The sequence below is a fragment of the Dermacentor silvarum genome, chromosome 1 (genome assembly GCF_013339745.2).
Source record: "Dermacentor silvarum isolate Dsil-2018 chromosome 1, BIME_Dsil_1.4, whole genome shotgun sequence".
Classification (NCBI taxonomy): Eukaryota; Metazoa; Arthropoda; class Arachnida; order Ixodida; family Ixodidae; genus Dermacentor; species Dermacentor silvarum.
In genome coordinates, this window is record NC_051154.1 from 81,539,855 (window position 1) to 81,567,836 (window position 27,982).

Consider the following 27,982-nt stretch of genomic DNA (forward strand, 5'->3'; position numbering starts at 1 on the left):
GGTACTGCTGATCTCACAAAGTATGATTGTGACAGTGTGGCAGGAGCTGGTGGTGAAAAAAAAAAAGTTTTTCTTTGCGCGAGCGCGCTTCGTTCCGACTCTGCAACGCTGTTGCAAGCGGAACGCAGTTTAGCGTTCCGTCTTTTTGGGGCTGCTCTCCCTGGATGTCTTGCCTCGTCTCATGGCGCACATGGGCTCGTACTGTTCCAAGATAAAGTTCTGCATGTAGGCAAGGTGGCTGTTGAGCTCCATCCTCGTGTTGCAGTGAGTGGCATGTCGCGCCCCGTTGACACAGTGTCTGTAGATGCTCACTACCCTGCCGAAATCCAGAATGTGCGGACACTTGATGAGCATTTATTGGCAACGTCAGTTAAACGTTAAAACAGTGAGCCAACAATTTCTGCGAGACAAACTTCCTGTTGATTTCTTTTAAAAACGCGCCGACTTAAAAGCACTACACGAAGAAACAAGACAGAAACGCAAGTTGACAGGACAATAAAGCGCAATACACAAGTCCATAGGACAAATTTGACAGGAGTTGACAACTCTTGTTTGTTCGTGTAATGTTTTTAAGTCAGCGCGTTCATAAAGAAATCAAAATGAACCAACTTGCCCTATTTATTGCTCTGTTCACCTTTAATTTGTCTGCGTGCGCTCGCACGTATCTGAAGTGGGCGTAACGTATAACTAGCATGAGAGTGATTCGTTTGATAGCTGTCAGTCGTATTTCACATCGTTACGCAATTCGCCTACCAGGTTTCATGTTCCAAGCGACTTTACTCTCGAACTGCGTAGGCACGGCTAAGTCAATAAGGCTTAGTTATGCGGTAAGTTTACATCACATAAAATGAACCCGGAATTTTGCGTATGATTTGAGATATATGTACCTGCAGATGTAATGGAGGTCCTTTGGCGAGTTGCTTGTTGCATTCACAAAACCAGCCGCGCACTGGAAGAAGTATCGGATGAATCGATTTCCGTCACATGTGTATGCAAGATCTGCAATGGAAAGAGAACATTGCTTCAGCCCTGACGTAGGATGTGCTCAATGAACAGAAACTTGGTTTACGGAGGTACTGTAATAAGTAAGTGTGTTAGTTGAAACATTCTTCATAAGCAGTGAAGTAATTACTATGGTATCGTCATGGCTATTAAAATAATATTGGACAACGCTAGCATTTTCATCTTGGCACAAGAGAAGATCTCTGTGAGAGGCAAGTTCTTACTCAGGGTTCAGTAGTCATTTGATGGCGTCAGATCACATAACTGACAGGAAGCTGCTACTTTTATGCTGCTGTTCTTTTTAACAACAGCGAAATGTAGCAATGAAAGGCTGCATAATTTGTGTTGCCTGACAATTGCTTTTATCACCGAGGACAGCGGCGATAATCAATAACAGGAAATAACACCGGAGGATTTAGCTTCATGAAGCTTTTCTTGCATGCCTGCCGAAGTCAGCGCCTTCAAATGGGCCCAAAATACTCGCCGTATTGCTGTGTCATATATCGGGTGGCACTCTGTGACTAAAAGAAGTCGCAGTTTCGCCCGAAAGGCGAAGCATCGATTGCGATAGCAAATTAATGGACAGCTATTCGAAATAAGGAGAGTAGTTTTATCGGCCATATAAACTTGTAAACATAGGCATACGAAATACATTAACAAGCATGATGTCACGTGGGCATAAGCAAACAGAAACACATCTCACTCAATGACCGCAGAAGCTCGCTGTCAAAGCACTGGAGTGAGGAAGCGCGGTAGCAGCAGCGAGCAAACTGACCTTCGTGCTTCCTCTCACATAAATAACACAAAATAAGTCGTGAAAACACAGCGCACGGCAGACTCTGTCCCCGTCGCAGATGGCTTTCAAGATACAGTGGCCTGGGTGGGCGCGCACGGCCGCCCGGGGTAGAACGTGACCTCCCCCTCCCTACCCTCTCCCCGGATCCTTGCGCGCGACCGAAGACGGCGCGCTTCCTCCCCGCTTTCTTGCCTTGCGTGCGCGAGATTGAGCTGCGATAACCGGCTCACTCTGGCACGCTTTCGCTCGCACCTGCAGCATACGGCGCGCGGCGACGATTTTATCGCCCTCGAACTTTATACGGAACCTCACGGCGACGTCGACGGCAGAAATGCGCCTGGAGTGTTCATATAATTGCTATTGCAATAAAATTACATGTCATGCAGCACGCTGTTAGTAATCAGGGGCCGAATTTACGAAGCTTTACATTGGCAAGTGTTTTTTGCAATTGGCCAGCCGCCTTTGCTAATCATATATTCAGCATCCGGATTGACTGGAATTTTTTCTTATGATTATTGCTCTCGTAAGAGCTTTTTGAATACGGGCTCTGAGGTTGAATTCACAAAACGTTTTTACACAAATTGTTCGTAAGAAATAGTTCTGCGATCTTGAATTTAGATATATTTTTAGAGAAGGCGGCCGGTCAGTAGCAAACAGCACTTATAAACGGGAGGCTTTCTGAATTAGGTCCGTTGCCCCGTATTTACAAAAAAGTTCTTACGCTAAAGCTTTTCGTAAGTGCAGATACCAGGCTATGATGATATCAGACATATTATTAGCGAAGGCTTCGGGACAATCGCAAGTAGCACTTATAAACAAAAAGCTTTGCGAATCCAGACCATCGGATCAAATTGACAAGTATTTTCGATTCGTAAGTGAGTTTTTGCCATTGGCCGGTGCGCTTCACTAATTGTACGTCCAATGTGTTGCTTCTGAGTGGGGATGTTGAGGAAAAGCCCGGACCTATGACAAAGGCTCAAGAAGAGAAGTGTGGCCGATACTGTAAAGCACCTTGAAGCCAGCAACGCAAGTCTTCTTGAATCAGTAACGACAGTTCTAAATATGCATGCAGCACTCAAAACAGACCTCGGAAGTCTAACCAAACGTGTTAATGAACTTGAAAACAAATTAGAATCTGCTTCATCAGGTCATGCTTCAACACATCTCAAAAGTGGATTTTCTAGCATGTGGGGTCTCACACGTTCTCTTGGGACAAAGGAACGACAAAAAGTAGTGCAAACAATCAAAAGGGCATTTATTGCACCTTTCATACAGTAATGCGTGCTAGCCGAATTACTACCCATCGAACATTGACATGGGCGCGACAAATCGAGGAAGTTCAACTCATCGCGACCGGATAGCGAGCGAATATGTTCGCTAGCACGCTAGACACCAACGCCTAGTCGCTCACGTGTACGGTCACGCGAACGGTGGCGCGTTCGAGCGATCCGTGTTTGTCCATACCGGTGTCGTAGTCCTAAGCCTTCTCGGGACGGTCCTGCGAAGCGGAACAGCGCACGCGCGAATTGCCCGTGCGTGCTGTTCGCCGACCCCAAGCCCAAGGGGAAGTGCCTTCGACCTTTTGCGGCCAAGTAACCCTGCCGTTAGGTGGCGTTAGCCGCGCAACCATAGCGCCATCTCCCGTAATACGCCGCAACCACACTGACCGCCGTAAAGCCACGCGGCGAAGCCGGATTACAGACGACGGGAGACATGCGGGGCAAACAACATCAGGGGATGCGCGAGAGTCGCGCATCCCCACAAGCATCATTAACAAAATTGATAACCTAGAAAACCGGTCGCGAAGATCAAATGTTTTGTTCTATGGTGTTACCAATACTAACGAATCCGAAAGCTGGGAAAGGTAAGAGCGACTTGTGCCTTGTGCAGGAATTCTGCCGTGATAAGCTTGGTGTCACTGTGACTTCTATTGCTAGGGGCCCACCGCGTGGGCCGTTTTTGGACTGTGAAAAAGTTCCCCATTACAGATAAGTTCTTCAACGATGAAGTTGAGGCTATTTTAGGTAAAGGCAGCAAGCTGAGGGACACAGATTTCGGCATCAGACGTGACTATTCGGAAGCCGTTCGTGATAAACGCCGACAACTTCTGCAATTCTCTCGATCGATTAAAAAAGAAGGTGAACGCGTGCGGGCATATCCGTGCTGTGCCAGTTCGTCATCCCACCACAGTATGACCGGTGTCGACAGATAAGTCATCGTCTCCAGCGACTGCGTCATTTTCGCCTAATGTGTGTTTTTGCCTAAGAGTAATACCAATTTCCTGTTCACAAACATTAGAACTGTTCTTTCCAAAACTGTCGCTCTTTTTTCGCTCGTGGATTCTACGTGCGCTTCACTTCTATTATTAACTGAAACTTGTCTGGATGATTCCATTCCGGATGGTAGCATTCTTCTCAGTGAATCTGAATTTTGCTTTTTTCGTTGTGAGAGACAAAATAGAAAAGGGGGTGGTGTACTTATAGCCACAAAAAAAAAAAAAACAATTATCTGCTGTTCCCCTCGCTGTTGCTACTTTCCTTCAATGTGCATAGATACAATGTAAATTCGGAGTTACTGATGTTATTATAGGTGCTTTCTACCGGCCGCCCGATATGTCTGATCGATTTTAGGGTGAATGTCATAGAATACTCAGCGACTTACATGCATGTGCATTTTCCAAACTCTATTTTACTTGTGTTTGGCCACTTTAATTTTCTGAACATTGAATGGCCCACTCTTTGTTAATTCCAGTGATAATGAAGCCCACAGCTTTCTTCAATCCTGCTTAGATTTCTCTCTTGCTCAACTTATTATTAGTCCTACCCGTCGCTCCGCTACCACGAAAAATATCCGTGATCTCGTCCTAACAAATAGCACAGACGTTATTTCTGAAATACTGCATTTAAATGGTTTATCCGATCATGACATTATCACTGTGTGCATCACTCATCCCTTCATTCAAAAGAAAACTGCCATTAAGCGAATTCATTGCTACAATGGCGCTAATTTTGAGTTGATTAACTCCGAACTACACACTTTTTCTCAGAACTTTCTGGCTCATTATTCACCTCGCACAATTGAACTAAACTGGCTGTCGCTCAAAACCACATTGTCTCACCTTTTCGATAAATATGTGCCAATCATCACCATCCGATATAATAAATGTTCACCTTGGTTCACACATCGTCTTTGTCGTTTTAATAATAAGAAAAAAAAAACGTTTGTACAGCTAAGCAGTGACCACAGGTCTCCTGTCATCGTGGAACAAGTACAGCAATTGCGATAAAGAATATCAGTCGGTGCTTAAAACAACCCGTAGTAATTTCTTCAGTCACGACCTGTTTACTATGTTAACCAATAATTCTCATACATTCTGGCGCATCATCAATCCGAGTTCCTATCCTGATATAGTACTAATTAATGTTGACGGAGAACCAGTCACTGAAACTGAGTGTTCGCAGCTCCTGAACGATGCATTTTCATCAGTGTTCACCAATGAAGACATCTCCGCCCATGTTGAAGCCATTGTCTAACATTTCCATGCCAGAAATTATCATCAGTGAATCTGGTATTCTTGCCCTGTTGAATAACTTCAAAATTACTATTAGCTGTGATCAACTCGGTTTCAATAATAAGGTGCTTAAAAACACCTCTCTTAACCTTTATCAAGTGTTATCAGCCCTGTTTTCACAATCATTATCATCTGGCATTATTCCTCATGACTATCGAATAGCAAAAGTAATACCAATTTGTAAATCAGGTGATCGCTCTGTTCCACTTAACTATCGTCCTATCTCATTAGCTAGCAACATATATAAACTTCTCGCGCACGACATCCATGCACAAGTCATCAATTACCATAATATAATTTTCGAGTACCAGAACTGTTTTCGCAGGGGTTATTCCATGCGAGATCTTACTCGCCGGATTTACTAACGATATATTTTCCCCACTTAACGAAGGATTTCAAGTTGACGCAGTGTTTCTTGATTTCTCTAAAGCTTTTGATTGCGTTCGTCATCACAGGCTTCTATTCAAATTAACACTTAAATATTCACCCAAACGTTCTTGCATGGATTAAATATTTTCTCTCCAACAGACAAAAATTCACCTGTGCTAATGGCTGTAACTCTTCTTCTGTTCCCTTAACATCTGGAGTCCCCCAGGGCAGCGTAATTGGTCCCCTATATTTATTAATTTTTATTAATGATCTGCTTAATGTTTCTCATCTCGAACTCGATTATTCGCAGATGATTGTGTTATATATGGTAATATTACTAATGACGCTGACCGCCTTTCCCTACAAACTGATCTTGATGCTGTTACTGCTTGGTGCTCCTCGTGACTAATGTCTCTAAATGCTTCTAAAACAAAGCTGATGTCATTTACCAACCATTCCACTCGACTTCCTACCGCCTACTTTCTCAATAATTTTAGCCGTAAAACTTACGCCAACTTGCTAGTACCTTGGCCTTCACCTTGAGTCTGATTGAACTCGGCATTACCATATTAACACCGTCTTAGCATCAGCTAACCAAACATTCGGTCTTTTTAAACGTAACCTCAAGCACGCACCTTCACACTTTAAAAAACTTGCTTATGTCGCGCTGATCCGCCCAAAAATTGAATATACTTCGGCCATACGGGATCCCGAACAAGCATACGTTATCAACAACATTGAATCTCTGCAAAACCGCGCTGTTCGCTTCATCTTTTCAGATTATTCACGCTTCACCAGCGTCACAGCATTCAAATAACGTGCCAAGTTAGAACCACTATCACGTCGACGCCAGTTTGCTCGCCTAGCCTTATTTCATAAACTGTATCACCATTCCACGCTTCACGATGACTTCTTTTCGCCACCCCTTGCAGTCTTCCCGCGCCGTGACCACGCTAAAAAAGTAAAATGCGCAACGCGCCGCTCATCACTTTACGCAACATCATTTATTCCTCGCACAATAATAGAATGGAATAACCTACCATCACGCATAGCTACTGAAGTTAACTTACCATCTTTCCAAACCTTGTTGCAAGAAAACGGTTTAAGGTAACAGATTAGGTATTACTTATTGTTACATGTACATATTAACATATGGTGGATAAAGTTTCTTGTAAATTCAAGAATGGTTGCGTATACACCCAGTTCATATCTTTTTCTTGTTCCTTGTGTGTGTGTTTATTTCATGTTTGAGTTATATTGCATGTTTCCACTGTAATCGATGTATTCATAGTTTTATTTCGAGCTCTAGTGCTGTTTTTTGCATTCACGAGTTTGTGTCGCCCTTACGTGCCCTATGTAATACCCTCGCATGAGGGCCCTTAGGGGTATTGTAAATAAAATAAAAATAACATCAAGATTATCTGTAATTTCCTCTTACAAACGATTCTAGCGTAAGAGTTTTTTGTGAATACTGAACAACGTCCAACGTGACGATTGACTGGCATCTCCTCTTACTAACAGTTATAGCGCAAGAACGTCTTTGCGAATACTGGCTATGCATCGGGAAAAGGAGCCGATGCACGGAATTATTAGGGAACACCAATATGTTCTTTAGGGAGGGCGTTTCCACCGCATCGATAAATGCAGAGGTTGGGCAAACTGGGACAAAAGTGATCGTAAGAGCATAATTAGCGCATCTTTTCCTATTACCATTTCACTCTACTAACCTGTTAAAGCTAGCCTGCCGACGATGACAAGGCAGCCTTTGACGAAGATACCTGAGATAACGCTATGTATCGCCCCAGATATCGCCCTCACATCCCCATCACCGACTGTGTATCATTTTTGCTATCAAATTATATTCTAACGTAAAGTTTTTCAACACATTGCCTTCATTAAGCCAAAGTTCATTTGGTTTAGACCATTAATCAATTGAAAAGCATAATTATCTAAATATTAAAAGATTAAATTCCGGTGTCTTACGTGCCAAAACCATATGATATGATTATGAGGCACGTCGTAGTGGGGATCGCGGGATTAATTTTGATCACCTGGGATTCTTTAATGTGCACCAAATGCATGGTACACCGGCGTTTTTGCATTTCGCCCCCAACGAAATGCGGCCGCCGCGGCCGGGTTTAGATCCCGCGCCCTCGGGCTTAGCAGCGAAACGCCACAGCCACAACCACTACGGCGAGTATTGTTTCTGTTATTGCGATAGCAATGATATGGACACTCCGGGCGCTTTTCTGCCATCGGCGTAGCTGTCGCCGTGAGGTTCCGTATAAAGTCCTCGGGCGATAAAATCGTCCCCGCGCGCTGTATGCTCTATGTGAGAGTGAAAGCGTGCGAGTGTGAGCCGGCGATCGCGGCTCAATCTAGCGCACGCAAGGGCGGGAAGCGGGAAGGAAGCGCGCCGTCTTCCAGTCGTGCGCAACACTCCGGAGGGAGGGTAGGGAGGTGCGGGGCGCACGTTTTACTCCGCGCGCGCCCGCTGGGCCGCAAAGCTCCGCGCGCCTCCAGGGGGACGGCAGGGAGGGGGAGGCCCCGTACTACACCGCGCGTTCCCGCCCAGGAAGCTGTACTTGAAAGCCATCTGCGGCGGGGGCAGAGTCCTTCCTCCCTGCGCTGTGTTTTCGCGGCTTAGTTGGCGTTGACGCGAGCGGCGGGACGAAGGTCAATTCGCTCGCTGCTGCTGCCGCGCTTACTCACTACAGCGTTTTGACAGCGAGTTTCCGCGGTCATCGAGTGAGATGTGTTGATGTTTGCTTATGCGCGCATGACACCATGCTTGTTAATTTAGTTAGTGTGACTATGTTTACAAGTTTAAACGGCCGATAAAACTACTATCCTTGCTTCGTATCGTCGTTAGCGAAGTTAGCGTGCAACGGATTATGTACTTATGTAAGATTTTGCTTTGCATTCACATGACCGAGACTAATTAAAATTAAATTATGGTGTTTAACATCCCTAAGCTGCACAGCGGCTTATGGGGGGCAGTGTAACGAAAAGCTCCGGATTAATTTTGTCCACCTAGGGTATCTTACCATGCTTCTAAAGCAGGGTAATAAATTTTTCTGCATTTCTCCCTCATCTTAATTTAGGCACCGCAACTTGGTACGGCTCCACTGAGCTACCGTGTAGTTGTAGACGAAGCCGATGTTGCATACCGTTTAAAACTACAGTGTTAATTTGGCGCAACTCAATGCATTCACGACAATGCAATACAAATTTGTGTTCGAAGACCAGTCATTTAGCGAAGTATCACTTTGCCACTACGAAAATGTGCATCATATGTGATAAAATGTTCGTATTCCAGGAATAATACATTTTTGTGGATGTTTGATCTACGGAAGCGGCGCACTTTTACGAAATAACCACACGCTGACTTACGGGAACCATGCACTCGGCAACAACGCTACGTTGTTGTACTGGTAAAACGGGGACGATTTTACTTCTTAAGCACAGTTCGTAAATGCTATCACTTCAAGAAATCGCAATATGCCGGACTTACGACCGCGGCAGTTGATATACAAGCAGCGCTCTTATGCAGAGATAACAGATCTCACGAACGTGTTTTTTTTTTTTTTTTTTTCCAACCAGCGCCCGCTTCGGAGGCGCGGCAGAGGGGAAGGGCCCCCGCAGTGACGTCACGCTGTTTGCAAACTGGGAGAGGTCTATCAGGTCGCCTTATTCAATCAATCAAAGCAACTTTATTTCGCAACTTTACAAGGCGAAAAAGGTGGCCGAAGAAAAAGCTGCTACCTTATTGTGTGCATTTTTAAGTTTCACGTTAGCGGAACAAGTAGGAACTTCCAACATTATTTATTCTTTTTAAAGCTATTTTTTCCTCCTGTGTTGCAATATGTTAGTATATGTGTTTTGTTGTTTTTTCTCGGTGTGCGTGCTGGCCTGCGTGCCGCACTGTAATTGGAGCAAAGGCCTATGTCAGGCTACTAAGCCTTTTGCTTTTGCTCCTGTTTCCGTACCTGTACACAGAAAAAGAACAAATAAATATGAAAATTAAAAAATAGCTTATTAATGAAGATAACACCAGCTTTACATGTAACACCAACATACTGCTATCTATATGGTAAACTATGGTAAAATGACATCGTCATTCCCGGCTATAAAAATATGTAATGTCTCACCTCACTCCATCAGAGCTTCATGAAACTTTCATGCATTTAAAAATGTCCTGAAGCATATTTACATATATAGGCAAGTATACATCGCTCATTATATTTCGTGGTGCCATTTGTATGTATTGCTGGTATTTTTTACTCAGCTGTAGCGTTGTATATTGTCATTTCATTTCATTCATTCAATTTTCGGTAAGTGGTATTTCACGCCATTGTTTGTTCCTTTTATTAATTTTTTTCTAGCTTGCAGCTTTTCTTCCATGTCTCTTCGTTTTTATGATTAACCGAGGGTCCCGTTAAAGTTGTTGACTTTGGGACCCTCGTGTGCAACCCACTTACTGAATGTTCACGAATAATAAACTAAAACTGAAACTGAAAAAAAAAAATGAGAAGCAAATCTCCTGCTGAACTATGGCTCTATGAAAGAATGTATATAATGAACCACAAACGCAGTTTTTAAGTGCAGTAAACCATCTGAGAATAGAAAAACAACTTTGGGGAATGAAATTGCTTACCTTCTTTAAATGTAAGGCGTGACGCCAGAGGCGAGCTGCGGGCCCTCCCTTGTGATGCACACGTGTTGTTGTATTTTTGCGTTAGGAGGACGAAGAATTTTTCGGCGTCCCTGGACAAGTGATCGGGAGCAGCGCAGCCGTACGTGACAAGAGACGTGTTGTGACACTCTCTGTACTTCTGTATATACCTATTGACAACAAGGTAGCCATTAATACCTCATGGATTCATAGTATGTCTTAATTGTCCTTGCTCGTATACGAACACATTATGTCTGGTGTTTACATTGCCAGCCGGTATATAAGTTTGCAGTAAAACAGAGAGGGTCCGTTTCCTGCATACAACTAATTATCCTTAAGGACTGATTCTTCCAACTGCTTTCTTTGTTCAATTTATTAATTATTTTTCCGCGAAGGCCTAAGAATGTAACCCCCTTTGCCACTTCTTGCTCTCTCAGCAGTGTGCTCTAAGCGCCAACATTCTCCATGAACAATTTTTCTGGACATGAAATATCGACTAGAGTTTCTTGGGCTTCATTTTTCTTGTTTTCTTTGCTGGAATTGAAACGTTTGACTGTTTGCCGCAGAGGAAGTGGCTGTAGTTCATTCGTACACATGTTTTATGCAATTTGATGTGTCCGTCGAGGGGGCGCAGGGGCTCTACTGGTCTGTTGCCGACCACGAGGTGGCGGGTTTGATCCATGGCCTCGTGCTCGGCAGCAATCCAATGTAGATGGAATTTCTAAACAATCCTGCAGTTGGATATTTTAGGTACACAATAACGAATTCCAGGTGCACATGATCAAATGTATTCGGAACTGCTCACACAATGGCGTCTCTTGATGCTCAGTTGTTGCTTTGACACGTTAAATGCAGTGCATAAAAAATTGAATGAGTCAATCTATAACTGAAAAAGTTGTCGCAGTTTCACCTGAAAGGCTAAGCATCAATTGCGATAGCAAATTTGTAGAGAGTTATACGGAGTAATGATAGTAGCTTTATCAGCTGTATAAACTTGGACATGCAGCAGCACCGGCAACACGCATAACTGTTGTCGACGCCGTCGGCGTTTAGCCCGCGTTCGCACAAAATGCGTGCGACGTTGGTGACTGTTGCTGGAGCCTCTGATATAAATAGGCACTTGGTGCCGCAGCTAAACGTCGCCTCCCTTCCCTCCCCCTCGCCCCCCTCCCCCCACGGCCTTTCGCGCGTCGGAAGAAGGCGCGTTTGCTCTACATATATGTTGATTGTAAAGGAGGAAAGAGACGCCTACTTCTGCAGCCTTTAAGGGAGCACGGCGCACAGCGCGCGTTTGTTCTCCGCCGTGGGTTCACTCCCCGTGAAAGCGCGCGTCCCTCGAGCCCTTTCACTCGCACATACAGCGTTCGGCGGCGCGCGACGACGATTTCATCTCTATTGACGTCATACGGAACCTCACGGCGACGGCGACGGAGACGGCGATGGCGACGATGACGGCGACGCCGACGGCAGAAATCTGCTTTGGAGTGTCCATATAATTGCTATCGCAATAATAAATGAATCAACCAATCAATTACTTCCAAAAAATCAACGACTTCTTCACATGACGAATAGATCAATCGCAAATTAATACGGATGTTCCATAAATCACGTCTATAGAGGTAAGAATCAAAAACGTTATTTGTAGAGCATTTTTATTGAAAATACGGCCTTATGACATTTAGCGACGCATTAATTACTAACGTTAACATACGCAGAATGGCAGAATTGCAAGAAGAAACGAAAACGGAAGTGCGTAGAAACGTACGTGCATACTTCTTCTGCGTTTGCTCCGACAACTTCGGCAACATTAGCAAAGTGGTAGCCGCAAAGGAACATGTCGTTTATGAACTTTTGACGGTCGCATGCTGAGCTACCTTTCTGGAAAGCTGTAAAAAGTAGGCACACAGGTGAGAACAGGGGAGGGAGGTAGTGGTACAGAGTATGCTGACAACACACCTATTTTGTTTTTCTTTTGTTTTTTTATCACAGAGCTTTGCTTTTTGCTCAAAGCTTCGTTTATTTATAAAATGCGGTGTGAACCTCAAGATGCTGTTTCCACACATTCTGCTTTTTGGTTTACATTAAAGCTAACCCTTTATCACGACAGTTGTGTACATGTGGTTTGGTGTGATGGTTTGGTATGTGGTTTGGCTTGGTGGTAGTATGGTGTGGTGTGTACCCGCCGTGGTTGCTCAGTGGCTCTGGTGTTGGGCTGCTGAGCACGAGGTCACGGGATTGAATGCCGGCCGCGGCGGCCGCATTTCGATGAGGGCGGAATGCGAAAACACCCGTGTACTTAGGTTTAGGTGCACATTAAAGAACCCCAGGTGGTCCAAATTTCTGGCGTCCCCCACTATGGCGTGCCTCATAATCAGATCGTGGTTTTGGCACGTAAAACCCCATAATGAAATTTTTTAAATTTATGGTGTGGTGTGTTGTTACATGTGGTTAGCTGTATCGCGACAGTCGTGCTCTACCTGAGAGCTAATGCTCTAACGTGAGTTTTTTTTTTTGCTTTTGAATTGTAACGCCTATTTATGTATTTTGCTTGCCCAAATTACCTATAGTTCGTGTTGAATACTGTTTATTTAGCTTCGCGTGAGACCCTGGCTATGATAGGAAATTCTTTTCCAGCTTTTTGATGTCCTGATTTAATTCTTTTATAAAAAAACTCGGGGTAGCTTGCACTAGTGGCGCAAGGCTAAAGACACAGCGGAGCTGATCGGTTCCTAGTTGGTCCTGGCTATACGAAGTATAGCCAGGACCATGCTAAGTATACAAAGTAATGCTATGCTAAGTTATACAAAGTAATGCCAAGCGATGCTAAGTTATACAAAGTGTATAAGTATTTCCTCGTGGTCCGTGTCATCCGGGAATGCCTCGCGAAGCACTTGCAGTCCGAGCACATGTAGGCTAAGTGGGCGAAAGCTATGCACAGTGTACGGATGGTGCGTAGCAGGCGACACGCTGGGATGACGTCACAGCGCATGCGCAGTAGCGCGCAGCTGGTGGTGCGCCTGCTGCAGTCATTGACACCGCGAGCTCTCGGTGCAAATGCAGGGAAACGGAGAAGCGCGGATGGCGTCGGCAGCACCTCTGCACGTTGCCTCGTTGGTGCTGCTACAATTTGTTTCTCTCTCTTTCTCGCTCCCATTTTCTCTTTCTCTCTCCCGAGCATAGTGCGCGACGCGCGCAATCTCTCTCTCATTTTTTCTTTCTCTCTCCCGAGCATAGCGCGCGACGCCCCGCGAGGTGGTTGCTAGGCAACGCAGTGGCAGGCGGCACATATTACGGCCGGCATAAACAGCTCCACTGTTAAAACGTTTTTAACAGTTTCAAATTCTGCGTTCGCGCAACGATGGCGTGACCCCGGAGTGAACCATAATTCGCACGAATGTAGTACACGGTATGAAATTCTATACAGGATGCAGCTTCGGATACAAAAATAACCAAAACCGTAGGGAAGTGAAGAAAATAGGTAAATGTCAGTTTTCTGGTTCAATGTAATTAAGAAATTATCGACGCTGTAGATACAGAATATTTTCCGCTGGCTGCAGTATATGAGCAAAGGCAATTATAAATGTGATGATTTTAGATTCTGTTTTAAAGTCGTACCGGGCTAGATTGTAAACAGATTACAAGTAGGTTCTGAGTACTGGATGCCTTGGTGCGCAAGTTTCTGTATATTTTGGTATCTAAAGTAGTGATGTGAGGTTGCTACGACAGACCTTTGCCACTGCAACTACAAGTGCACTCCACGAGTGCTTGTCTGCATGAAAGCCGCTATGGCGTGGACATCCATATTGTTCTGGGTATCTGAGGCCTAGGGCGCTATAACGTAAAATGATTCCAAACCATTTTGATTCCAAACTCCTGACGTCAAATTTACGTAACCCCCGACGCAAGCATCGGGAGGTAACCCGCAGCGTTGTCTGAACAACCCAATCAAACACTCTCCTCGTTTATAGGATGTCACCTTTGTTCGCTTTCAAAACCAATAACATTGTCTACACTGAGCGGTTTTTCTTATCTAATTGGCTGACAAGAGGCGAGGAGCACGCTCTAGTGGAGAGGGTTTCGATGGGGCCGAGCCAGCACAGTGAAAATAGATAACCGCATGAAGAGGGTGGTGCCGGCTTCTCCGATTGGTCCGCTTCACCTTACTTAGCTAGCGGTGGCTGGTCGAAAATCGCGGCGGAGTGAAACGGAAGGATAATAATGCCGCTAAAACGGATCCTCAACCAGGAAGAGTTGACAGAGCGATGGCGTATGCATGCCGAAATGGCTCGATAACGTTTTACTGCCACGCAAAAAGGTTTATCATGCGCAAATAAATACATGCTCACCGGCAGGTGCGAGTAGCGAGGGCCTGAGCGATCGGCGGGCAGCCATCTTTGATTCCTTTCGGAGCGGGGCAGTATGTGGCTATTCAGAAAAATTTTCAGTTTTGTTCAGCATATTAATGCATTTTTTTTCGCGCACATGTCACTTTGACGTGGTGAGTTTTCGCGGTTTTGTGACACCTCTTGACAGACAGGCGAAGTGGGCGTAGCCAGAAAACATTGGACCAATAGTAGAGAGCTACTGGTGAAAAGACATCGAATCAGGAATGATTATTTTTCTTTTGTGTGGTTTAATCATGCATAATCAGTGTGTACACGTTATATCAGATGGGGAGCTATTGCGGTTTTCGTGATGTCGCGTGACAGACAGGCGAAGTTGGGAGCGGCCCGAAAATGTTTTGACCAATCGTGGAGGTTGATTGCAGAAATTGGAATCAAAACAGTTTGGAATCATTTTACGTTATAGCGCCCCTAATTCACAAAACTTTTCGTTCGTAAGTGCTGCTTGCCATTGGCCAGCCGCTTTCGCTAATGATATGTCCAACACCACGATTGGCTGACACCTGCTTCTACGAACAGCTTTAGTGTAAGAACGTTTTTGTCAATCCGGCCCCTGATTTTTATCAATGCAATCATTCAAGTATATGGCAATAATTATCCATTTCTAATACTGTCTGAATGAACTTATATGCTCATTTAGGTTCTCTAGACCAAAGATAAAGCATAATTTTTTGACGAACTCAGCCTTAAATGATCCACTTCTTGACGTCACCGGATCAGTAGGCAATTGCATGGCTTGCGCGTGCCCCTGGGATATCTTTAACGCCTTTTTCATATGAACCTTTCAGTGCATCTTGCTGCAGTCGAGTTTCCCGTTAGACCTGACAGTGATGATGAGGAGCACTGGAGCGCAGCAATGAATTCACAAGCATTTCAGGCCATGTCTTTTCCCAAAGCTCCTCTCGAGTTAGCAAGACGTTTGCACACTGTACTTTTTTAAAAAGTCTGGCAACTTCATCGAAATATTTGTGTCATAACTTTTCTGTCTTTCTTTTGTGTATATTTTTTCCTGGTATAAATTGATGTGAACATCCAAGACCTTTGAATGTAGTTCCGTACCTTCACTTTTTCGCGGACCTCGCTTTTGCCTTTCATCCGCTGTTCAATGTTCCATAAAAACTGAAATCCAAATATGTGGAACAGTTTCAATAATAAGTTATTTTTAACTAATATTCGCTTTCACATCGCATCGACGTCTGTAGCATGGCACAACCAGCCACGTCTTTAAATTTGCACGATAAAGGGTGTTTAGAAATAAGCTCATAGATGATATAGCAGGCATGACAATTAACGCAAAGATCAGTTTCTCTATGATAATACATCAATCTACATCTGTCTCCGAGCTTTTGCTGTATCATCTTGTATGTTTCTCGACACAATCAATGCCTTACCTACCTGATTTTCTCAGGGCAGTACAGAGAAGACGGTACCTGTTCACAATGTTGTCCGCTACGTACTTCATGTGAGGTACCATCTGATAACCCAGTGAACAGTTCACCTCCTGCTGGACTTGGTGAGCGCATAGCCCGTACTTCTCGACTTCCCTGCGATAAATTGAACACCTCGTGTTTTCCGGGACCATTGCTCTGACGTTCTGCTAACATTAAGTTTGTGTAGTTCGAGCGAAATTAATATCTGGGCGAGTTGATAAGCATCTGCGGCGGAATGAGGGTAGTGCGACAAACGAGGACGGACAAGAAGATTCGCTTGTGGAGTGTATTTTTCGTCCTTGTTTGTCGCGCTACCCTCACTTCACTATGTATGTGGTTAGAGCACTGATCATGCGCATTTGTGTATATATGAGGTATTTGTGAGCTAAAACAATGTTTCCTGTATAAATGCATAAATAAAAGCTTTTTAGTTCCCCCATTCTTTAGCTCTTTAGTTTAGATGTACGGTGCGAGATAGATATGTCCAGGGGGAAAGGTGGCAACAGATAACGGAACAGCAGTCGATCCTATAAAATATGGCCAGAATATTGTAATAGCTTCAATTGCTCCAGAGAAATAAATGTCAATATTAATGTCTAAGAAAAGAAAGGTAAACAAGCTATATGGACACTTGCTTCCAGTATTGTATAAAATAATAACTGAGTTAATACTTGAATCAGTTCTCACAACAGACTGACATTAGAAAGAAATATTGAACGTTGGATTACGCATGTGTCATTAATTATAGGTAAGTGAAAGATCCGCAGAGTGTAACCAACCTCTATTTATGGCTTTAGTAGGTTACCAGTAGAGATACTAGCAGTAATAGAGGCTTTACATGATCAAAGTGAGATACTCAAATATCTCAGGAAATATCTACGGTAATCCTACAATTCCCACAATTCATTAAAAAAAGATTAAGAAGGGTGTCAGATAAGGAGAGACAATCTCTGTAATGCTATTCATTGCATGCTTGGAGGGGCTTCATATGTTAGATTGGGGACAAGCAGGTCCCAAGATAAACAAGAAATATCCCAGCATCTTGCTATTTTCATATCACATTGTCCAATTCAGCAATGCTAGAGATGACTTAAACCAAATGGTAGTGGTCATCAACCGACAATGTCTAAGGGCAGGTTTCAAGTACAATACTCAAAAGACAAGTTTAATGTTCAACAGAATAACAATGGAGCATGTGAACGTGGTTGGTAGTGAGCGTCTTGAAACTATGTAGAGATACGTTTATCTAGGCCAAGTAATCACAGGGTGCGCTGATCATGAGAAGTAACTTTTCTGATCAATCAAAATGAGTTGGAGCGCATACGACTGCCACTCTCGAGTCAAGGCACGAAAAGTTATACGCGTGACGCTAAGAGACAGAAATATAGCGCTAAGGACTAGAGAAAAACGACGTGAGTGATATGCGAGTTAAGAATAAGAGGGCCAAGTAGAGTTCCACATGCCATGTAATGCGTAAAACAAACAATTATTAATTAATTATTAATTAATCCGCCGCCTAGGTTTGTGAGTGGTGGCGCTGGCTAACACTCCCTGCAGGGTTAGCTCTAGTTGTAAAAACATAAATACCGCAGAAAGTGGACGGGAAAACGGAGCGCGGTAGCTCAATGGTAAGAGCATCGCACGCGTAATGTGAAGACGTGGGATCGTTCCCCACCTGCGGCCATTTGTTTTTTCATCCATTTTCATTTCCATTAATTTATCATTTTTGTAGCGTTAGCTACACTGACCTAGCCAAGCCCGTTTCGCGCGGCACATCAAGAGCCGTGCTGCGCATGCGCAAGGATCAGTGATGTCACACGGCTTGCGCACCGGAGCCACCGGAGCCGGCACCTCTCGCGCACTCCGCCGCCGCCGCGCGCGACTCACCGCCGCCGGTCTGCGCATTCCAGAGGAGTGACGTCGTAGCCGTGGTAGACGCACTGGCGCCGGCGCGCGCTCGCTGTGCAGTCGCCGTCTGACACTGCGCTGGAGCCGCTGCGCTTCTGACTGGCGTTTGTGTGTGTCATTGGAGCAGCAGTAAGCATGGCAATCAAGCTAATCCTTGACAATCTAGACAACCAGGAAAGCTAAGAATAATCAGCTGAACCTTTGCTAACGCTACGTATATCCTGGCATAGCCGAGCTAAGCCACTGCAACATTTTTTATTCAATTAGTAAGTGCAAGTAATTTCCCCTATGTTGTCCTTGGTGTCATTGTTGGTCGGCTTCTTATGATGTGATTAATAAATCGGGCATCTCAGCTCCCTTTCTTCTCGTTCAAGCAATTATTAGAGTAACATAATTTCATTTCATGAAATAATAATGGGGGAAAAGACAAGGCAAACGCAGTCTAGGACGTCCATGGATTGGATGGCGGAATGAAATTAGGAAATTAGCAGGCCTAAGATACGGTCAGATGGTGCAATAAATTCGAGGACGATGCGAGAGAAACCTTCTTCCTTCTGTAGGCATCATATCGGCCAATTATCATGATGAGTCTGTCTATGCTTTCCTTGGGGGTAGCGTCTGCAGCCTCTATACACGAGCTTTCTTTTCTTGGAGACCACTGCGTTACCAAACTAGCGTTCCTCAGAAAAATTAGTGGCGAAATAAACAAAGAAATAGTGGGTAGAAATGCGCTAAGATGTGCAATACTGTATTACTTGTGGCAGTCATTGAGATTAAACGAATAATATACAAATATAAAGCTTTTTTCTGAGTGCCAACTAAAGCGAAGTATTACATGCAATTTTAAGTTTAGGGCTGGGCCGACATTGTACTTTGACATTGTTCCTCAACGTGAGGTGTACAAATGTAAATGATGTTTCTAAGACCTGAGACATATAAAAGGGTAACTGTAGTAGGTCGTCACTTGCTGTGACGACCTGCTGGCACAGACACAGACAAAAAAAAGTTGCAGTGGCTTAGCTCAGCTATGCCAGGATATACGTAGCGTTAGCAAAGGTTCAGCTGATTATTCTTAGCTTTCCTGGTTGTCTAGATTGTCAAGGATTAGCTTGATTGTCATGCTTACTGCTGCTCCAATGACACACACGCGGTGTACGTATTATGTGGCACATGTATATAGCCTTCTTCTGTTCATTCCTCCTACGCTCAACCGCTAATTGCCAGGCAACCACTTCGGGATCCGATGAGTCAAGCTTCTCCGTTCTTCTGCGCTGTTGAGCAGCATTTGCGCTCTCCTTCTTCATGGCTATACCACTGGCAAACGCCAGTCGGAAGCGCAGAGGCTCCAGCGCAGTGTCAGACGGCGACTGCACAGCGGGCGCGCGCCGGCGCCAGTGCGTCTACCACGGCTACGACGTCACTCCTCTGGAATGCGCAGACCGGCGCCGGTGAGCCGCGCGCGGCGGCGGCGGAGTGCGCGAGAGGTGCCGGCTCCGGTGGCTCCGGTTCCCAAGCCGTGTGACATCACTGATCCTTGCGCATGCGCAGCACGGCTCTTGATGTGCCGCGCGAAACGGGCTTGGCTAGGCCAGTGTAGCTAACGCTACAAAATTGGGTGCATATGATTTAGTTCGTCCAGTTCGCCGTCATGCGTCGCACTCAGACCTTCGCTGGTATTCACAGCCGATAAGCTAATAGTTCGAACTTAATATATCTTGGATGTCACTAAGAGGGACATAGATCACTCCGTGCGACCAACCAGTTACTTAATCAGACCTGCCGCAAAACCAAAAGGCTGGAGGTGGAATACAATAAGCGACGTCATTTACGGCTCATCATCAAATTTAACCTACTGGAGTTGAAATCATTCGGCCATGGGTTCCTAGCTTGCGCAGCTTATGTCTACCCTAGTGCTCGAGTTTCCGTTACCTTTCCTTTCTTCACAGGCATATATTTTAAACATATCGTTATGTACTTCGGAGAACCTCTGTTTAAAACGAGAGAAAAAAATTGTCGCAGTTTCGCCCGGAAGGCGCAGCATCAATTGCGATAGCAAATTGGTAGAGAGCTATTCGGAGTAGAGATAGTAGTTTTATCGGCTGCATAAACTTGGACACATTCGCTTTCTAACTGAATTGACAAGCGTGGTGTCATCGCGCACAAGCAAACATGAATAGATCGTACTGATTGACCGCAGACAACGACTGCCAAAACGCTGGCAGCAAGCGCAGCCGCTGCAGCGGGCGATGAATCGTGCGGTCTATCGCTTCAACGGAAACTGAGCGGCGAATGCAAAGCGCATACGTAGGTCAGAGCCGTGTTGCGATAAGAGACGGTGCGGGCGACCGCCACCACAGCCAGTGCAAGCGTATTTGTTGGCAGAGTAGAAGCTGCTCCCCCTCCCCTCCCTCCCGCGCTGCCTTCCCGCTTTTTTGCTTTCGCGTGGGAGATTGCGTTGCCAGTTCCCCTTGCGCTCGGTTGCAAGATACGCACTTGGTGCCGTAGCACAGCGTCGCCCCGCCTCCATCCCCCCCCATACCCCACGGCCTTTCGCGCGACGGTCGCGTTTGCGTTCCGCCGTGCGTTGGCTCTCCATGATAGCGCGCGTCCCCCGCGCGCTTTCACTCGCGCATACGGCGCGCGGCGACGATTTTATCGCCCTTAGAATCTATACGGAACCTCACGGCGACGACGACGCCGACGGCAGAAATCCGGTTGAAGGGTCCATATAATTGCTATGACAATAAAAAAGAATTAGAATAGAATCAGTAAACTGTACTATATAGAGCCACAGGCAATATTTCATTTCATGCTGGGCATCATTCGCAAGGGATGTTTTTTTCTGTCTCAAGGACTTGACAGTCGTTATAGTCTCTCCCAGCTAGAACATAGCGATAGGATGGGGGAAAAATGTTTGTTTTGTTTTCAAGTGCAGTTCTAAAATTTATTATTGCGATAGCAATTATATGGACACTTCAACCGGATTTCTGCCGTCGGCGTCGCCTTCGCCGTGAGGTTCTCTATAGATAAAATCGTCGACGCGCGCCGTATGCCCGAGCGGAAGCGTGCGGGGACGCGCGCTGTCACGGAGAGCGAACGCACTCTATCTCCCACGCGCAAGCAAGGAAGCGGGAAGCCAGCGCCGGAAAGAGCGGGGGGGGGGGGCGCACTTCTACTCTGCCAACAACCGCGCTCGTCGCTCGACCGCACCATCGCTTATCTCCACACGGCTCTGACCTTTATGCGCCGTGCATTCGCCGCTCAGTTTCCGTTGAAGCGATAGACCGCACGTACCTTCGTCCGTTGCTGCGGCGTATGCGCTTGCTGCCAGCGTTTTGACAGTCGTTGTCTGCAGTCATTCAGTGTGATCTATTCATGTTTGTTTGTGCGCGCTCACACCATGCTTGTTCAATCAGTTAGTAATAGTCGGGCCACATTTTCCAACGCACGCTACACATGCAATGCTGCCCGGGTCGGCAGTGCAGCGCTACAGGTGTGTCCCTTCGCACGCGCTGCCCACGGGAAGCGCTTCTCATCAACACCACCGTTTCACACGCGCCTTCTCGTGGTCATCGAGTCTCTCTTCATGTCGGTCTACTTACGCCGCAGCACACCTGCTTGCTTAATCAGCTCATGTTTACTACAATTCATATTGCTACCAAAGCCGCTCACCTTAGTTCGTATGACATTGCTGTGTTGCTATCGCTTTCATTGCTTCGCCCTTAGCTAAGGCGAAACTGTGACATTTTTATACTAAAAGTCATCAGGAGTATTTTGCGTTTTTTTTAATCACTGCGAAATTCAAGTGCCTACACATGCGATCCGCCTAATCAAGTCATTTCACGTGATCACAATTCGCGCATTTAGGGTGCTGCTAGACTCCGCTACATGCAAACACAACATAATGTCAGCGGTTGGGTTCGGTTTGGTAGGATACCGAGTACAATGACATCCAAACAATTGTCATTTTGACGTGACGGAGCCTTTGTTGTGGGTGGTCTGCGTTGGCTAATTTGTTATCCTGAAAGACAGCTCACAATCACTTGGCGAAAATGCCTAATTGAGCACGGCCTCGTTCCCGCTACATTTCTGTGGAACTTACGGACAGAGCGAGGAAAGTGATATCGATGAGCGCTTGTTGGATGCGTGCACAGCCATGTCGTAGAACTGGCCTCCGCAGCTCAGTAGCTTTTTCAGTGCCTTGTCTGGCCGGCATTCCGCTGATAGGGCACTTGTCTCGCCTGCGATAAAGTGTTATAATTAACTACAGTAGTTCTCGCCGCGCGGTCGCCAGGTAACAGCAACAAACAACTAATTGGCATGATAGATAAAAACGGTCCATAGCCGCTGATCGGAGAGTGAGCCTTCATGGAAGCAGTAAAACTAGTGGTCTAATTCTCATTAGCGTGACGACGTCCAATAAGTTTATGTAAATAGAAACAGAGATAAGAGGGCACTTTTACAACGCAGTTTCCAGGTAAATACGGATGCCTGAATTCGGATTCATGTCCATGGGGAGCAGCAACTTGAACGCTCGCGGCCCGTTTGTGTTACATCTGCTGGAGCACGTAGACGAGGACGCACCACTCATCACATTTTCAGGTAATACCGTCAGCGAATTATCGTTCGGACAATAGAATCTTTTGTTGGTGATGCGAATCGTTGTTATTCAAGTCTCCTGCTTTTTATCGCCGTTGCTCTTCGCATGACGACCAAGAAACAAATTACTTTTGAAACCAGTGGCCACGTAAATACCGTGGAGCGTGCATGTTCTGTCACTTCGGCAGCAGTAAACTGTCTAAAACCATGGTAAAATACGTTGGTCGCGCCAAACAGCCAGCTTTTTTTCCTCCGTGTAGTTGACTGCTTCACGTACTCTTTACCGCTTTTGCTGCTCTCTGCTAAAGCGTGACGGCAGCGCGGTGCATGTGTGACTTTGAAGCTGTCACAGACTCCGTGAACGAGACGCAGACGCCGGACCAAATTCCAAAGCCGACTTATCAGCTTCCGAAAATAATTCCACGAAAGCAAGGACAATGGGCCCTCTGGTGCGCCAGCGAACGCCGGTTGCTGTCCAAAGACCGAGTCAGAGCCCAGAGTTGTCAAAACACAAGAAAATATATTCTTCACACAAGGCAGTTACACACACACTGGCACACTTAGGCTAGACACAACACAATACAATTGAGATGGGTATTAACAAACACAAGAAAATAATTCACGACAAGCACTAAGAGTCCAACACGTAAATTACAAAATGAATAGGAACACTAAGTGTCCAATCGTATTCACCGTGCTGGTCCTGGAGTCAGACAATCTCGGCGTAACTCGGGGCAAATCTCGAAGAAGGAACTTCTTCCGGAAATGCAGACGCTCGATGAACTCGTCGACTAGCTTGCGGGGGAATCCCCTTCTTCCGCAGACGCTCGGTCTTCACGTTACATCACTTCACCGATGCGGACTGAACTCTACTCCTGATTCTCGCACGCTTCCACAGGCGTTCTCGAACATTCCTATCGGAGTCCTGATCTGGTAGCATGGACAAAGCCTGGGAAGCTTCTATGCTTTTCTCGTACCTTCGACCGCCGCCGTCGCAGCGTTGTCGAGGAGGGGTGGTGATGACTCATCCCGTTGGCGCACGCTCACACTGTAATTATCTCTTTCGACTCGCCGGGTGAAAGGTGTCTCGGCGCGCGCGTGTGCTCTCTCTCTCTCTCTCTCGTTACCGTCGTCTCGTCTATGCTCTTCTAGACTTCTAGGCACCGTTGTTCGGGTCGTTGTTTGAGGCGTATGCGCTCTCCCCCTCTGTTGAAGTTTCGCTGGCTTGCGTGACACGCGGCGCGCGCTTGGATTACGCGCTCTTTTGTGATAGAAGCACCCCCAAAAATCTAATGCATTAGCTTAAACTACGACAGTACTTGAACTTTCAGATTGCCCGTTTCCTACGCCTTCGTCGCTTACATGAAAATACCAGAGTTTAAATATAGTACAAATTAGTTTCTTTGCATAGTAGCTGTGTGGCACAAAAGATAGCAAGACAGCCGAGCTATCATGCCTGGGGAGCTGTTGTGAAACGACCTCAAAAAGAACAATAAGAGAAAACACTTGCGATGAACGTAAACATTAGGTGGTGTTAAGCGCATGATGTCCTCCTTTCATCAGTGATAACTAAAGTGTAGCTTATGAGGTATCTATGGGTCATTTAACATTTTGAACACTTTTCTTTGGCGTCTTCGATGAAAGATCTCCCGCTGCTTTTACCTGTACAGTCTGATTCCACAAAGCTATGGTTGTGGTGTGTGTTCATAGATGACGGCCAGCAAAAGTACGCCGGCAGAGCCGGTTTAGAAAATTAAATGAGGCAAATAATATGGAAACAAGATCCACACGCAGGCAAATATTTGAGCCTGAAGTTGTTGACACGATGTCGCAAAGAAGGAGTTTTCAAAAGACGCGTAGACACTAGAGTGTGTTCGTGCAAAATTATGCTCTTGGTCTTATGTGCTTTGTTTACATGATGTGGCGGACGCTTTATAGTTCATTTTTATTTTCCTTCTTAATGTCGGGCGGCAGTACATTTCTACAGATGATCAAACCCCGTTATGGCTGGGTGAGTAAACGTCGCCCAATGTATTATATGCATCTCTCTCTGAACTCTAGGCACCATTATAATTTAAATAAATAAATAAGCTGAATAAAAATATTCTGAATAAAATTACGCCCATTCCAAGGCACTTGTTGGAATTTGCGCTTAGCGAGGCTTTAGTAAATCGTTTCAGTTAATTGATACGCGAACAGATGCATGACATGATGCCTGCAAATGTATTCTGTTGCCAACTTCTGCTTAATTTTTCTGCCTAGTCTATCCAGCAAGATGTCTTTTGTTCTTTGTAAATGTCCTTTGTCCTTTGCAAAGAGACCATAGAAACATATAGGGTAACATGGTGCAACTGAGCGACCGGAATGCAATAGCACTAGCTGTCAGGATAATCACGATTATCCTGCCTCCAGGATCGAGTTGCTTTTCAAACAACACTGAAACCCTTGTAAGCACACATATCGCACACTGGTGTCAGGATCGGCGCACCACGTTACCAGCTTTAAATATACACACCCCCTGAGGTCGGCCCAACCTCTGAGACCAGCCCAGTTTACTCGGTAAGAAACCCAGCACCAAAGGACGCCAAATTTCGGGGATAACGCAAACAAAGCTTTGCTTGAATTAACTAATTAGTTAATTAATAATCAATCGATAGTTCTTAAGGCGAAGAACAGTCGCCAAACATCATCGCCAACGCGAGGCACGAGTCTGTCGGTCAGGCTCGGACTCAGTTCACTGTTCTTGGGTGTCGCGTTTTTCTTTTCGTTCTCCCGTGAAATGCGGGTGCTTTACAAAATGAATAAATCGCATCCAAAATTAAGCTAAGGCAGTATCGGATCATACACCGATGTTAAAGTGATACGCTGTGAGGACGCAAGCAAGAGGCTTGCGCTATGGGGATCGAGAGCCTGGCCACGGAGGGGCCAGATTCGCAAAACTTTTCTTTCGTAAGTTCGCTTTGCCATTGGCTGGCCGCCTTCGCTAATGATATGTCTGGCATCCGGATTGGCTAAAGTTCTTTCTTACGAAAAATGATAGCATAAGAAGTTTTTGTGAATTAGGGGCCAGCTTCGCGGTGCATGTACAACGCTTTCCAGAATACACAAGGCTTGCGCACTTTGAACCTTGAAGTCGTCAGCGAAGGACGACAGCTTCTATATTTCGATGAGGGCAACGGAGACGTGCAGTTTTCAACACTAAAGTATAGTCTTGGCGTTATGTGTACTCCTTTGTTGAGCCCGTGTCGGCTACTCGTTCCTGTTTATATTAAATAAGCCCGCCATGCCGGAATATGGCTTCAGTAGGACATGTGGGCAACGTTTGGCGCAATCATTCTTTCTTCAGAGCATCGAAATTATACTTGTAATCGACTTCGACTACAGTCACGAATGCTATAATGCATAGTATTTGCGACAGGTTATGACAATAATGACCTTCAAATGGCAATAACACCTTTCACCCTACGTAGAATTGTCGCATCCAACATCAAACCCGTGGCGTGTGAATTCATGCCGAGGAGCACATGCATCAAATAATATTTCCCAGGCACAGCACGTCCATCTTAGTAGCATTCGTATTGTTTTCTCTCCTCTCACCGTCGCTTCGCGCTGTAAGCGTTTCGCGTCTCGTCGTCCTCACGCGCAAAAACCACTTGGTGCGAAAACCAAAATTGTGCAATAACCACTTCAGACGCGCGTGCCGTAGACCTTCGCTGGACGTCTCCCGTTGTGGTTGGCGTGCGGCTACAAAGTAAGCAGACGTGCTGAGCTGCCAGAATGACCCTCAAGGGATGAGGCTGTGTACGCCTGCGTGCGAGACGTATGGGCCTGTGCGGTATTGTAGAAAGCCGGCACCAGATAATTATGCATTGCAAAGCCTGGAACATGCAAGACGCGCCTTTGATCGCCCCTACACTACACAGGCGGCGAAGGGAGTCGATTAGTGGCGCGTGTTTACGAAGTGCAGCCGCTTCCTGCAACACGATTGCAAACGAAATACAGCGGCAAGTACTGTAACAGAAGCAGAGCACTCACTGAGGCAGTTGGAGAAGTATTTCCTCTTCATGTCCTGTAGAAGCGTGTCATTGTTTTGAGTGGGCGCTGTAGAACTTTCGCAGTAGGAAATCCTCCAGCTGTCTCGGAGGCAGACCTCAAAGTTCGCGAAGTCCCTGTGCAAGCGATACAAGAAACCTGAGCCGGGTTTCACAAACTCTTTGGTCCAGTTGACCTGTTCGTAAAAATGGTGCTGGGTGATTCCGCAATGAACGAAATTATAACCAAGGAGCCAACCAATCACGTCGTTCGAACGAGAAAAAAAAATTGGGAATCCGGCCCCGGGCAGTCACTTGGTAAACACATATAGCGTAGAAAGGGGACATTTTAGTACGCATGCAGTACACATGCTTACATAGAGAAACTGTACCTGCAATTTCGGGTGAGGTCGCCTTGCACTTGGCTGACTTTTTCGTGCAGAACCTGCGTGCACTGTCTTCTCAATTTGTGATAATTTTCACCGTTGCACGACAATCCTGTAAACAACAATGAGAAAAGCTTTTTATCCTGTCGTGTTGCGCAGCCGGACATGATTGCTTCGATATTCGCATGTATATGCTGCTTCTGGCGTCCCTAGTCTTTTGCTGCGTCACAATTCTGGTAAAAAAGAGTCACGCACACTCTCCCAGAGATGCTTCGGTTTCGTAAGCGCTGCGGCTTATATGCGCGGAAAATACGGCAAGCACTTTTTATTCAGCAAACGGTTGCTGCAAGGCCCTGCTCTTACTAGCGCATACATAGGCTGAGGTGGGCCTACCCTTCTTACAGCATAATGTGGTGGTTTCTTACCGGAACATACTTTCGCCAGGAGCATAAAGTAGAAGCAGAGTTGCCACTGCAGAACGCCCACCATCTTGCCACGCTGGATTTATGCAGCTGACATTTCTAGAAACGGGCAGATATAATCTTTTGTGTGATCGCACCAATGTGAGACCATCCAACCGAAGAAGACGCTCATGGGCACGTACCTGATGATGATGATGACAGCCTCAGAAAATGGTGCGAGCCTACTGTGGGGTCAAGAATCACACTCGAGAATCAGGTTATAGTAGGGAAGTAATAAGCTAAACGCAACTGCTTAGGAAATTGATCACAAATAAATAGAAAGAAAGAGTAAGAGGGTAATGAGCCCTGCAAGAGCGGAATAAGGCTTGCCCTGGCAACTCTGTTTTCGTC

The 27,982-nt window shown here is 45.7% G+C and overlaps 1 protein-coding gene across 1 annotated transcript; it reads right to left on the reverse strand.

Annotated features, from left to right (window-relative positions):
• Positions 1-27,723, reverse strand: LOC125942695 (uncharacterized). Its single transcript, XM_049660970.1, has 9 exons — positions 27,596-27,723; positions 27,177-27,282; positions 26,789-26,922; positions 22,257-22,395; positions 16,212-16,360; positions 12,179-12,299; positions 10,396-10,583; positions 888-999; positions 1-316 (listed from the first exon to the last, which is right to left on the reverse strand). Exons 1-9 carry the CDS (start codon positions 27,657-27,659, stop codon positions 130-132), a joined length of 1,200 nt encoding a protein of 399 aa, XP_049516927.1. The 5' UTR covers positions 27,660-27,723; the 3' UTR covers positions 1-129.
• Between the last annotated feature and the right edge of the window lie 259 nt (positions 27,724-27,982).